Source organism: Hyperolius riggenbachi, chromosome 9, assembly GCF_040937935.1.
Source record: "Hyperolius riggenbachi isolate aHypRig1 chromosome 9, aHypRig1.pri, whole genome shotgun sequence".
Lineage (NCBI taxonomy): Eukaryota > Metazoa > Chordata > Amphibia > Anura > Hyperoliidae > Hyperolius > Hyperolius riggenbachi.
Window position 1 is genome coordinate 88448069 of NC_090654.1, and position 14557 is coordinate 88462625.

Consider the following 14557-nt stretch of genomic DNA (forward strand, 5'->3'; position numbering starts at 1 on the left):
CACTTCTTTGTCTACCTGTGCTGGTCTCCAACCATCTCATCCATATTTCCAGTTTCCCTCACAAGAGATGTGTGGAAGCTTGTGCAGGTCATTATGTTGGCACAGCCCACTGTACATCAGAGCTGCAGACTAGTAAATCACAGGAAGCATGAGTGGTGAGGTCTGGAATATGTCTGCATAGGTGGACAGTTGCAGGTAAGGACCACTATAACACATTTCTGAATTAGAAAATGCACTTTAATCTATTCTACACTGGACAACAAGTGTGCTTTCACAATGTTACATCTTCAGTTTTGGGTTCAGTTGGGCTTTAACCTGTTAACAGCCACAAATGAGTTATCTCACTTTAAGAAAATGCACTGCTTTCGTCTTCAGCAGAACCGGTTGTGCTGTAAATTTTTGGAATGCTTTGATCTCTTTCTCCAGCAGAAAACATAGAAACTGAAAGCAGATGTCCTCTGTTATCACCTCACACTGTCTCCTAGTGACAAGTGGCCATAAATACACATTATATCAGTACTAATTAGAAGCTAGGAAACCTAACAAAGAAGAAGTAAAAAATGTGCTAAAATAAATTGGCCTGGAGCACTTGCAAGCCTCTAAATAAATTGATTGCTAAAGGGTTAAAGAATATTCACCCCTATCGCCTTCATAAAAATGAATGTGCTCCCACGAGTGCTTTATGTTAGCCAGACCATCCCAATCTTTATTCCTGCCAGTGGATTTGCCCCCTTGCAACCAGCCATAAATGGCTTTATCTGGGGAAAGCATCCAGCTAGAATAAAACACTCGTTGCTGGCTCTTGATAAAATGGATGGAGGACTGGGTTACCCATTACTGCACAAATACCACCAGGCAGCTATACTCAGCAGACTGTTTGAATGGAATACACCAGACTCTACTAAAAGATGGGTTCAGGTAGAACAAGCGTTCTCCACTTACCCAATATGCAACTGGACTTGGCTTAAATACTCAACATGCAACAAAATAGTGAAAGCAAATCCCTTGATTGAGGCAACACTTCGAACCCTACGACTCTTCACTGATAAAAATAAGTTCACATCTATCCCTGGTCCTCTAACCCCGATCATAGGAAACCCAGATTTCCCACCAGGCACAGACCCCGCTTTCCTTAAGCACCTAAAATCTAGAGACATTAGAATAAAAGACGTTTACAAAAGAGATGGCCCCATGACACAAGTAGACGTGGATGCCCTTTTAGAATCAGGAGGGACCCCTCTTTGGGCTTACCTGCAGCTGAGAAGTTATATAGACTCTTTATCAGAATAAATGGGATGGCATGTTGGTTAAGAGTTTGTCAGAGGACCAATGGGAACACATCTTAACTAATTCCCATAAAGGGTCCATGAGTGTGAGCATCCAGGAACTAAACTACAAAATTTTATCCTCTTGGTATAACACCCCTGGAAAACTCCATCGTGCTGGTCTACTAGAAAATGACAAATGCTGGAGGTGTGGAAATACTGGAGGTGACCTGCTCCATATTTTCTGGGCATGTCCCAAAATCCAACAATACTGGAAAGAGGTCTATTTTTGGGCGGAGAAGATTTCCTCCATCTCAATACCATACACACCTGAAACCTACCTTCTTCATGATGTCCCTATCTCGTTCAAGTCTTACAAACGAAGTGTTCTCTTACACTTAATAAATGCTGCTAAAGCAATCATTCCATGTTTATGGAAAACTCCCACTCCCCCAACAATTAAGCAACGGTGGGATAAAGTTAATTTTATTGCTGAGATGGAGGAGATTGTTCTCACGGCTCAGGACAGGTCTGATCAATATGTTAAAACATGGGCTTTATGGTACGATTTCAAAGACTCCACAGAGTATAAAAATGTGTTCCCTGCACCCTGAAACCTCATTAGGTCTATGCCCCTGTCTGTATCTGTAAAAATAAATCTAATTGACGCATCCCTCTATGAAAATTAACCACAACCAATATAGAAATGCACTATCTTTATTTTTAATTTACTGACAATAACAAGCTGTAAACATGCATTGCTGTACCCTATAATGTAAACTACATTTACCTTGCCCATACCAATGTTTGTACTCTTGCTATACTGTATGACTATTTCTTTGTATGGTTTTGTTATTAAGCTCAATAAAAGCTTTGAAAGTGAAAAAAAAGAATATTCACCTTCCCAACAGAATCAGCAAAATAATAATAGAAGACTGTTCAATACATAATACATCCCATTGCCACCAGAAATCAGTGAGGTCTATGGTGTTTACCCACTGGTCCATTTCCTCATAGGGGATTTTCAGTATCTTCTCTATTCTTTAGAAAAGCACTGCCTGAAAAAGAATCTAAGCAAAGATGTTGGCCAGCCTGATTACTCATGTACATGCTATTTTGGCTATTATGACTGAGCAACTGTTGTTCAATAGGTGCTTTTGAAAATAAAGAAAACGCTGAGAATCCCCTATGGTGAGATGGTCTAGTCTAAACAGGGTTTTTTTTTCCAGTTTCTGGCTGCTGTAAGTGACAGTAACACAGGAGAAAAGTAATTCATAGTTTTTTTTTTTTTTTTTAAGAAATGTACTTCTCACAAGTATATGTATACATGTATTTTAAATTTTACAATTGTGATAGTAGTCCCTTAAGCTACCATTAGGACCACAGTATTACATACTATTGGTAAGTGATAGAAAGTAATATTTAGCGACCCCCTCCCCATGGGCAAAATGAATTGAGCGGCATCAAAAAATGAAATGACTGATGATTTTTTTGTTTAAGCTGTTTAGTGTTGCAGCCTAGTCAGTTGTTATGCTTAAATTATATAAATAAATAAAAATAATTTCTGTCTGCAATGATCCTCATAACATGACTCATTGCTAATTAACACAGCCACATCCAAGGGATGTCTCGGAGCTGCTCAGTAAAAGTGAATTATGGGTAGCATAGTTGAAATGTACCGTGCGGTACACTTACGTTCATGTTAGAACCTAAAAATATTCTTAATCACAGTACGGAGCACGATAGACACATCAGCAAATCTTATTGGTGGCTGGATAATGTACTGGTCAAGGGCTCTGCCTCTGACACAGTAAACCAGGATTCAAAGCTCGGCTCTTCCTGGTAAGTAAGCCAGCATATATTCAGAAAGCAGTCCTTGGGCAGGATTCCCTAACACTGCTACTGCCTACTGAGCGTGCCCTTGTGTCTACAGCTCTGGGGCATTGAGTCCGCCAGGAGAAAAGGGCAATATAAATGTTATTTGTCTGTCTATATTAAATATAGTATTCAGAACTGTGCTGACATATCCATTCTGTCTGCACATGTTTGTCTCCCCGATACAAGCAGTTCTAAAATGCAGTCACGGCAATTTGAGTTTGAATTTCTGCTTACCTTCCAGCGCCACGGCTCCTTTGTACCATTTAATGTAGGCTCCCTGTTTGCTGCCACTCGTTGTGCACCTGAGCGCTGCGTTTTCATTTTCATTGAATGGCCTCTCATAGCCAGTTATTTTTGGTTCCTGGGGGACTTCTAGGAGCAGAGAAAGATATTAGCAGGGATGCTATAAACAAAGAGATCGTCATTGACAGTCTGGCATGCTTGGTACATGGCAAATCTCTGCTCTGTCTACTACGTGTTGGACACTGCATAGCTCCCAACTGTCCCACTTTTAAAGGGACAGACCCTCTTTGGGAGCCCTGCCCCTCTGTCCCTCTTTCCTCCTCATTTGTCCCTCTTTCAGGACTTTGTCCCTCTTTCAATGTAAATATATGTATTTATCTACTGAAAATGTGTTTGACTCTACACTTTATTCCCATCCTTTAAATTGCTATATTTCTAATTTTCAAATGTTAATATGAAGGAAGAAGAACCAGGATAGAAAGGACCAATGTAATTTGAGTTATAAAACAACATATTTTTCTTATGAAATCTGTATGGTATTCATGACTAGGGGTGTACAGGGGGCGTCATCCAGGGTGTGGCATGGGAGTGGCTTAAGTGTCCCTCTTTCTCATCTAAAAAAGTTGGAAGGTATGACACTGTACTACATTTCCCAAGACCCCTAGTGGTGATTGTTATCTGCCTATACCTTGCTCACAACACTGAATCTCAATGACTAATCTCAGTTTATTGTTCTGCTGATTCATGGAGTGACCACAGAATGAACAGAATCACGGTGACTGACTCCTGTTATCATTCAAATACAGCAAGTTTGAGCTTATTTAGTGTTTCAGCAACTGCAAAAAAAAAGTGCATTGTTCCCTTCCTTACCCTGCCTGTTGGAAGCCACATCATTGCCCTCCTCCCCTCCCCATAGCAACTGGACCTGTGGTTAGGCATAGCCAAGGTATGCTTTTATATGAGCTCACGGAAAGAGCTGTCACTGTAGTGTTTGAGTTCAGATCCCTACATGTGACAGTTACGATGCGTCTGCATCCCACTTTCATCAGGACAGTCATTTAACACTCAAATTATCACCCCTGAATATCAAAACAAAAGAGACCTAACCATAAAAATAGTGTGGTATGCTAGTGTATCAGTTTAGTTTAATTTTAGGTTTTTTCTTTGTTGATTGTTTCAACACCTCTGCATTGATAGAACAATATCAAGAAAAGCAAACCTGTATGAAGTTACAGTGGGATGCAAAAGTTTGGGAAACCTTGTTAATTGTCATGATTTTCCTGTATAAATCCTTGGTTGTTATAATAAAAAATGTCGGTTCAATACATCATATAGGAGACACACACTGCCACTTTGAGCCTTAACTTGAACTGAGCCTTTGGTCTTCTATTTTCTCAATATGTTCCTAACTGTGGAAACAGGTGTTATAATTTAAGTAGGCCTCCGTTATTTGGACTGAGTTTTAGGTACAAGGCTTGTTCACAGAGTATACCTTTAAGAAGCGGTTCTCGCAGAATCGAGGCTGCAGGCAGTTACTAGGAATATGTCCTGAACATGTTCCTGAAGGAAGGCCATAGGCCTACACTGCCCCAGACAAATGGACTACGAGAACAATCAACATAGGCCATATTTACAAAACATAACATTCTTGCAACTGGGACAAGGGGGCTCGTAGAATATTAATTGAGTAGGTGTGTATCATGACCTCACAAGGGATCTGAACCAATTATAGATGGTTCAGATGATGACACAGTTAACTCTTTCCTGGTCAGTATTAAGGTTCATGATGGGCCAACGGAGGGCACTCTTACTTTCATGCTCTCTATCTACTGACTGGAACCCTATGTGCTGTCACAACAGCCTCCTTTAATGTTATTTAACATTATTTATATTCTTTGTATTAGTATATTCCAGTCCCCCTGCAAGATTTAGTTATTTAGCATTTCCCAACTGTAACTCCCTGCTCAACAGCCTTGTCTAGATGTTTCTGCAACAGTTGAGTTCAGTTAGTGAGGAGATCCTGCTGTGCTTGTAGTCGCATCATATTTTTATCTATGAATATGCTCTAAAAAACATCTTTGTATGCTTTCAACGCAAGTAAAGATACTACAGATTATACTTGGAGTCATTATTTCATCGAGTAAACTGCCTGTGGAGGTTTCCAAATCAGTGTGGAATTGTACTGCTAAACAGACTGGGTCTTCTGGAGTATGCCTCACACATAAAGCGGGAATTCGAAACAGAACAGTACAAATATGATATCTGCAAGAAGGTAATGGGATTTCCTGTCATCTCATCAGTAAAGGACTGATCTGCAATACGATAAAGGATTACCTAGCTACACCTCAAACACAAATCTACAAAGAGTAAATAGACGTTCAGCAAAAAAGTACAAGAATTGCCTGTCTGCCTTCCTACAGTGAATACAGTGAGTACAGACTGCTTCAGAAATTGTTCATTTCTTCTGTTTGGGACTATCGCTATTAAGTTTAAAAAAAAAAAAAAAAAAAAATATCACCCAGTGATAAGATTCATAAGCATCATATCTGCAACTATAGAGCATGTCTATTTCTGCGCATTCTATTAACATGGAAGATGAATTAATTCTCGGTCAAGATGATTCAGATAAACATGTTGTACTACCTGAGAGACCAAGGCGGTCAATACATCTTTCTCTAAAGGCAAGAGAGAGGTATGAAGCAGAAAGTGAAGGAATGTTTCATAGTCTGTCTGAATTGTGGATAAAAACGCTGCAACACATATCTGATATTGAGAAGACTGGCAGTAATGGAGAGCAATTAAACAATGCACTTACAAGACTTAAGAAGACATATGAAAATTACAGGAAACTCTCTGAAAAATATTCTTCCTTTCTATCGCAAGTTAGTACAGAACAAGCGTCAAAAGAGTTGAATGACTTTACCACCGCTGATCAACAGAGACATGTTACGTTTATGGAAGCAAAGTTACAGTTAGAGAATAGGATAGCAAATTTGATCGAAACTACATCCTGTACCTCTATTTCTTCTAGACACTCAAAAAAACTGTCAGTGCAAGCAACCTCTCACAGATTTACTAGATCATGCAAATCGCTGCAGTCACTCTCCCAGAGGTCATCATTAAGCATTCAGTTAGTCAAAGCCCGTGCAGAAGCAGAGGCTGCGAAAGCACAATCTTATTGCTTTGAACAAGAATCGACTCTTAAAGCGGACGCAGCACGCAAACAGGCGGACGCAGCACGCAAACAGGCTGAAGCACAGGCAGAAGCAACACGTGTGCAGGCAGAAGCACAGGCAGAAGCAACACGTGTGCAGGCAGAAGCACAGGCAGAAGCAACACGTGTGCAGGCAGAAGCACAGGCAGAAGCAACACGTGTACAGGCAGAGACAGAGGCCCAGTTAGAACTTCTGCAAAAGAAAAGAGAAGAAGCAGCAGCTCTAGCAAGGTTAAAGGTCTTCGAACAAGCTGTGGAAGAGGAAGAAGGAATTAATTACCCTAGCCTAAAGTCTGCTGATGATCCTGCTAAACGAACTTTGCAATTTGTTATGAACCAGAACAATGGATATACTCCCCTGCATACAGCTGAAGTCTCTACACCTACCTGTTCAGCAAGTAAGCAGCCAGAATGCATACCATTAAAACATGAATCTCAGCTTAACACTGTACCTTTGAAGGATTCTGCTATGCTGTCCAACACTACAAGTCCAAGAGAACAAATCTATACACCTTGTCAGACCTCAGCAAGATATAATCACAAAGAAATATCACAACCAATTGGAACAAATCCCATGAATCTCATAACACAGTCTTTTTCAAGCTCCCATGCTCCAAACATCACACAGATCAAACCCTCGCCTGGAGTAAACACATCTGCATCTCCATTCTCTCCATCACCACTGGAACAGCACAAGCCACATACTGTCTGCAGTGGTGACGCATTTCCACGTACAGAAATAAAATCAGAAAAGTCTGAAATTGAAGAAGTTGGCAAGTATATGATTCGCCGAGAGTTTCTTAACTCTGGACTAACGAAATTTGATGATCAACCAGAAAACTACAGAGGTTGGCGAGCTACATTCAAGACTATAATCCAGAACCTGGAGATTGAACCTATAGGAGAACTTGACCTACTTATCAAATGGTTGGGACCGCAGTCATCAGAACAAGTTAAAAGACTGAAATCTGTTCATTGCGATGATCCAGCAACGGGTCTTAACATAGTTTGGGAGAGATTAGAGAGAGTTTATGGATGTTCTGAAGCTATTGAGCTTGCCTTATTCAAGAGACTTCGAAACTTCCCAAAACTGTCTAACAAGGACAACCACAAGTTTCAAGAATTAAGCGACCTTCTTCTTGAAGTAGAAAGAGCCAAGGCAGACCCACACCTTCCAGGTCTTGTCTACTTGGATACAGCTCATGGTGTAAACCCAATTGTACAGAAGTTGCCACCGAATATTCAGAGTGAATGGGCAAAGAAAGGATCTAAATATAAACAGGACTATAAAGTATCCTTTCCACCTTTTTCTTTTTTCTCCAAATTCATTAGAGACATAGCTACTGTAAAGAATGACCCAAGCTTTTTATTTTTTGATACTACAGTTCTTCCTTCAACATCTTTAAATTGCGATACTCAAGGCAAGTTTAAGGACTCACGGAACTCTGTCTATGTTAAGAAGACTGGAATCTTCTCAAGTTCTCAAGACTCTGATTTTAAACCACAGCAAGTCAAGGAAAATGATCCTAGGTATCAATGTCCTATTCATAACAAGCCACACCCTCTTAGAAATTGTCGTGTGTTTAAACAAATGCCCTTTGAAGAGCGCAAGCCTTTCCTCAGAGAACACGATATTTGTTATAGATGTTGTGCATCTACAGACCACTTTGCTAAAGACTGTAAAGTTCCTGTCAAATGTTTTGACTGCAACAGTGATAAACACATAACGGCTTATCATCCTAGTTCTCCCAAAGAAGTGCTTCAAACTGCTCAAGCCTCAAAGACCACACCAAGTTATGGCGGGGAGAGTACTGAGGAAATGACAGCATCTGTATCCACAAAATGTACTGAGGTATGTGAAGAAGGATTCCACAGAAAGTCATGCAGTAAAATATGTCTGGTCAAGGTATATCCAGAAGGACGACCACAGAGCGCAGTGAAGATGTATGCTATCCTTGACGACCAGAGCAATCGTTCATTAGCAAGTCCAGAATTCTTCAACGTATTCAATATTCAAGGAGAAACCTGTCCCTACACTTTTCAAACTTGCTCAGGCCTGGTTAAGATATCTGGAAGAAGAGCACATGGTTTTGTGGTAGCATCTGAGTATGGAAACACAGAATTTTCACTTCCAACACTTATCGAATGTGATCAGTTGCCAAACAATCGAGAAGAGATCCCTACACCAGAAGCGGCTCTTTATCATCCTCATATGAAACACATAGCCAGTTACATTCCACCGCTTGATGATGATGCAAAGATTCTCCTTCTTTTAGGCAGAGATATTCCAAGAGTCCATAAAGTGCGACAACAATGCAATGGACCAAATGATGCCCCTTATGCACAGAAATTAGATTTTGGATGGGTCATAATAGGAGATGTTTGCTTAAATACATTTCAAGAGTCTTATGATGTGTTCTCATGCAAGACCAGCATCAGAGAATCTGAATGCACCTTTCATTCACTTAAACATCCTTTTAACTTTCAAGTTCAGGAGAGTTTCAGTTTAAAGACTTCATGCGATGTACAAAAGCAAATCAGTTGTAAGAACAGTTCTCATCAAGACTTTGGTGACACTATATTCCAAATAACTCGTGATGACAATAAGACAGTTCCTTCCATTGAGGATAAAGAGTTCATAAACATCTTGAATAATGAATTTTTCAAGGATGAAACTAACAGTTGGGTAGCTCCTTTACCATTTCGTTCACCAAGAATTAGACTTCCAAATAACAAGAAACAAGCTATTTCTAGGCTAACTTCACTTAAAAAAATTCTGAAGAACAAACCCGATATGAATGATCACTTTATAAAGGCAATCACTAGCGATGATGGAAAGGTTCGCAAGGTGAAAGTGAAGACAGCAAGAAATGGTAGTGTTAAGACTTTGTTTAGACCCATCACAGAGACAGTCTTACTCTTGCCTTCAAATGAAGATGTCTTATCTACTCGATCCAAGGGAACAGCCTGATATGCCTTCGAGTCTACTGAGTTACATCCTTTCTCCAGTGATGGAAGATTCTTCAAAGATCTGCATTCAAGAATTAATGTTTATGTTTTATGTTTTCTATCTTCTCTACAAGTCTTAATTATACTTATAGTTTTCAATGTTAAATTGTATTATATATAGTGGTATCTACCGATACCAAGCGGGGAGTGTGCTGTCACAACAGCCTCCTTTAATGTTATTTAACATTATTTATATTCTTTGTATTAGTATATTCCAGTCCCCCTGCAAGATTTAGTTATTTAGCATTTCCCAACTGTAACTCCCTGCTCAACAGCCTTGTCTAGATGTTTCTGCAACAGTTGAGTTCAGTTAGTGAGGAGATCCTGCTGTGCTTGTAGTCGCATCATATTTTTACCTATGAATATGCTCTAAAAAACATCTTTGTATGCTTTCAACGCAAGTAAAGATACTACAGATTATACTTGGAGTCATTATTTCATCGAGTAAACTGCCTGTGGAGGTTTCCAAATCAGTGTGGAGTTGTACTGCTATACAGACTGGGTCTTCTGGAGTATGCCTCACACATAAAGAGGGAATTCGAAACAGAACACCCTAATTACTTTCCTTTATTTATGTAATCTGATATAATGTATGCTGTATATAGGTAGTTAGATGTAACGTAGTATAGACAGAAGATGACCTGATTACCTTCAACAGGAAGGTGATCCAGATCTTGTAACGCAACGGACTTACTACAGAAGAATTATGCTTTGCTAAGATGTAACGAACTGTATCTGTATATCTGTTTACTGAATAAACATCTTCAAACTTGGAAGACGCCTAAAGAAGTTCTATCTCCTGCTTGCTGTGATGAGTCATGTTTTGCAGCTTTTGCTGATGAGTTGCTGGTGCTGGAATAAAGGTGTGAAACGTGAAGTTCTTTCAACAGGCAGCTGAAGTCTCTGAGACAGCTTTCTGTATACTTCCCCTAAACTATGATGGTGAAAAATCTTTGTCTTCAGGTCATTTGAGAGTTGTTTTGAGACCCCCATGTTGCTACTCTTCAGAGACAATTAAAATAGGAGGGAAACTTACAATTGACCCCCTTAAAAACTCTTTCTCATAATTGGATTCACCTGTGTATGTAGGTTAGGGGTCACTGACCTTACCAAGCCAATTTGAGTTCCAATAATTAGTTCTAAAGGTTTTGGAATCAATAAAATGACAACAGTGCCCACATTTATGCACCTGCCTAATTTTATTTAACCACCCTGGCATTCTATTAACTTTTTTTTAAATCATGTAGCTAGCCTAGCGCTAGCTAGATGATGCCCCCCTCCCTGCGGCGTCCGCCCAGCCCCTTTGATCGCCGGCGGCGCGTCTTCCCTTAAGAAAATCCAGTTCTGAACGGAATTTCCTTTAGGGCTTCCCCCGTCGCCATGATGACGTTGTGACGTCAGACGGAGTCCCGATTCACCCCTCAGCGCTGCCTGGCACTGATTGGCCAGGCTGCGCAGGGGTCTCGGCGGGGGGGGGGGGGCGTTATGCGTCGGGTAGCGGCGCTTCGGCGGCGATCGTCACCAACACGCAGCAAGCAAAGTGCTTGCTGCGTGTTTTAAAGAAAAATTGTGAAAATCGGCCCAGCAGGGCCTGAGCGGTGCCCTCCGGCAGTCATGGACGACCTGATCTCGTCCATACCGCCAAGGAGGTTAAACAATTATTGCACACTTTCTGTAAGTCCAATAAACTTCATTTTACTTCTCAAATATCACTGTATGTGTCTCCTATATAATATATTTAACTGACATTTTTTATCGTAACAACCAACGATTTATACAGGAAAATCATGATGATTAACAAGGTTGCCCAAACTTTTACATCCCACTGTAGATCATCCGAATACAAAGTACTGTATAAAGGGCAGGGGGTGATATCTGGGAACCAGAATGGCCAGAATATGCCCTGAGCACTGGCACCGCGTACGTTAAAAAGGACGTCGGGGAAAAAAGGGCACAGGGGGTAAACGATAAAATATTGTACTGTATTTTGTTTACAAATAATGTTTTACAAATTTATAAATCATTAAATAATGTGTATGAAATTGGCAAATGTGAAAACGTTAATCTTCCCTGTTTCAAAAGTGAAACTTATAATTACGTTTCTTAAAAAAACGATAATATATGTTTAATCGTTATAACTGTATATTAATGTGAATAATCTTCATTTATCGTTTATTCTTATAATAAAATCTGAAAATATTATTTCTAAGAATGATATAAATATAACTACGTTATAACAACAATAAGTGTTGTAAGTATTACTAAAATTTTACTAAAACTATACCTAACCCTACTCTCACACAGAACCCTCCCTGTACTATCCCTAACCCCTAGACCCCCCTGGTGGTGCCTAACCCTAAGACTCCCCTGGTGGTGCCTAACCCTAAGACTCCCCAGGTGGTACCTAACCCTAAGACCCGCCTGGTGGTGCCTAACCCTAAGACTCCCCAGGTGGTGCCTAACCCTAACACCCGCCTGGTGGTGCCTAAACCTAAGACCCCCCTGGTGGTGCCTAACCCTAAGACCCACCTGGTGGTGCCTAAGCCTAACCACCCCCCTTAGTGATTGCTTTATTATGTGGCTAATAATGTTTTAAAAATTGTGACTGTAAAAAATATATTGCAATTTACGTTACAAACTGATCGCTTTATTTTGTGAATAATAATGTTTTACAAACACAAACAGTAAGGGATAACATTTTAAATAATGTTTTAGTTAAATAGGATAAATATGTTTAGTATTTTTTTAAACGTTATTCGTCACGGGTGCATTTTCTAAACGTAAATCACCACAAGCACAGTTATAAAACATTAAAAATCTCTGTGCGCCGTTTGTAAAACGTTATTAATCTCAGCGCCTTTTTTTCCTGTTCGGCGCCCATTAAACGATATTTACTATGGGAGTGAATGGCGGCGCCCTTTTTGTCCACTAGCTGCCTGCGCCCTTTTTTCCTGTTACCACTGGCACCACCATGAACAGAGATCTCAGTTGAGGTACATTGGAGCGCAGACACCCTCTACTGGAATAATAAGACACCACAGCAGAGTGCAGATAGACCCAAGCTCCCTTCACACCATAAAACACTCTGTCGCATTGTCCTTTCACTGTTCTCAGGATGTCCCCCTTGCCTCTCGTATAGATGTTATTACTCCACAGTTATGCAAGGCATGTATGGAGACAAAAAGAGAAAGGGGACTCCCTCAGTGTTAAGTAAAAAGGCAATTGTGCTTTAATATAAGTTGCAATATAAAGTACGGTAAAGTACACTCACTTTTGTGGGTCTTAAACCATTGAAGACCCACCTTCAAATAGCACTTCCCACGTCAGTGGTTCTATGATACACGTCATACAAATCACCAGACAGTAATGTCTGCCCTCAGCCTGACCGGCTTCCGCCCTGCTGTCGTCAGGGGTGCTGGTATATTAAAGCACAATATCCTTTTTTACTCAACACTAAGGGAGTCCCCTTTCTCTTTTAGTCTCCATACATGCCTTGCATAACTGTGGAGTATTAACATCTATACAAGAGGCAAGGGAGACATCCTGAGGACAGTGAAAGGATATACTACACCTACTGTACTGGGAGAGGCAACTGTGCGAGTGCGACAGAGTGTTTTATGCCATGAACAGAGATGTCTTGTTTTACTTTGACACCTAACTCAAAAGAGAGTGCCCATTTCTACTTACACCCCTGATTGTATCTGCTACTATATAAGCAGTGTATGAGGATTTTGCTTACCACCAACCAGACCATATTTCCCAAATGCCAATTGCATAAAGGTGCAGACATGAGATGAATCAAGGACATTGATGCTGTGTCTGAGCTGGGATTTTCACATGGTGCTGAGAACCATGGCTATGAAGAACCCTCATTATGGCACCATATCTTATCCATTGAAGACATTGGGCTTTATTTGTCACACATTGGATAATAAAATAAAATAAAGCAAGACATACCAAGAACAGTCACCATGGCTTTGGCTGTCCTGACGGGCATGGTGAACATAAAGCAGGTGTACTCGCCCTCATCAGATAGCATTACATTACTAATACTGATGGATAGCTCAGAGGGTGTTGACTTAACCAGTTGGATTCTGTTATCTTTGAGAACTGCGGAAAGAGTAAAGAAACACAATTTTCATATATATGTATCCAAAGACAAAATCTAAAACACAGTCTAAGTTGCGGACTAAATTGTTCTGGCTGGACGTCGGATGCAGTTTTCCTCTAGACCACAGGTGTCGAACTCCAGGCCTGGAGGGCCGGATCCATGCCAGAGTTTAGGATGGACTGAGAAAGAGGAATGTGTTCTACCTGATGGACCACACCTTTCCTGATTCAGACCCATCAATTCATTTGAGCTGCAACAAAAATGTGTGAGGACCTCGGCCCTCGAAGGACCGGTTTGACATCCCTGCTCTAGACAGTGAGTCAATGGCTGGTTTTATGTCTTGTGCTGTAGCATAGCAATCCGCAAAACAGTGTTGGTGATGTTATTGGTAAACACTGAAGCAAAAACACAAAATTCTAACAGTGCAATATCACTTTGCAGATTACGAAATCAAAGTGCATTGTGGGAAATGTGGTTTATGGCAATGTGCACTTTAAATAAGCACAGACCATATGAGAGACAATCATGCCCATTTGAAACTCTCGCGGGCCACACAAAATAGCCAGGCAGGCTGGATCTGGCCCATGGTCCTTGAGTTTGACACCTGTGCCCTAGAACAAGAAAGAGGTGGTATAATCGGCCAAGTTCCTCTTTAGGATTAATTGAATGCATGTTGTATTGTATCAACATGGTGTATATGTAGAGGCCATTTTGAATACTTGCATTGTAAATTTTAGTCTTGTTGTGACCAATGGTTCTTTTTCAGCTTAGGAGAGTAAGCCTAGCATTGATCATTGCCCCTAGATAATATGGCTTAGTTTCTCTGCATTTTATTAC

General features: G+C 40.5%; 1 protein-coding gene across 8 annotated transcripts in view; it reads right to left on the bottom strand.

The window, feature by feature from the left end:
- Nucleotides 1-14557, bottom strand: part of LOC137532545 (inter-alpha-trypsin inhibitor heavy chain H4-like) — a 250307-nt gene that overhangs the window by 43057 nt on the left and 192693 nt on the right. For 7 of the 8 annotated variants that reach the window (XM_068253163.1, XM_068253162.1, XM_068253164.1 and 4 more), the window contains 2 exons: nucleotides 13567-13719; nucleotides 3378-3515 (listed from right to left, as the gene is read on the bottom strand). In XM_068253163.1, the coding sequence (XP_068109264.1) occupies nucleotides 3378-3515; nucleotides 13567-13719 (291 nt within the window). The remainder of the gene's footprint in view (nucleotides 1-3377; nucleotides 3516-13566; nucleotides 13720-14557) is intronic. The other variant, XM_068253160.1, reaches the window with a different exon arrangement.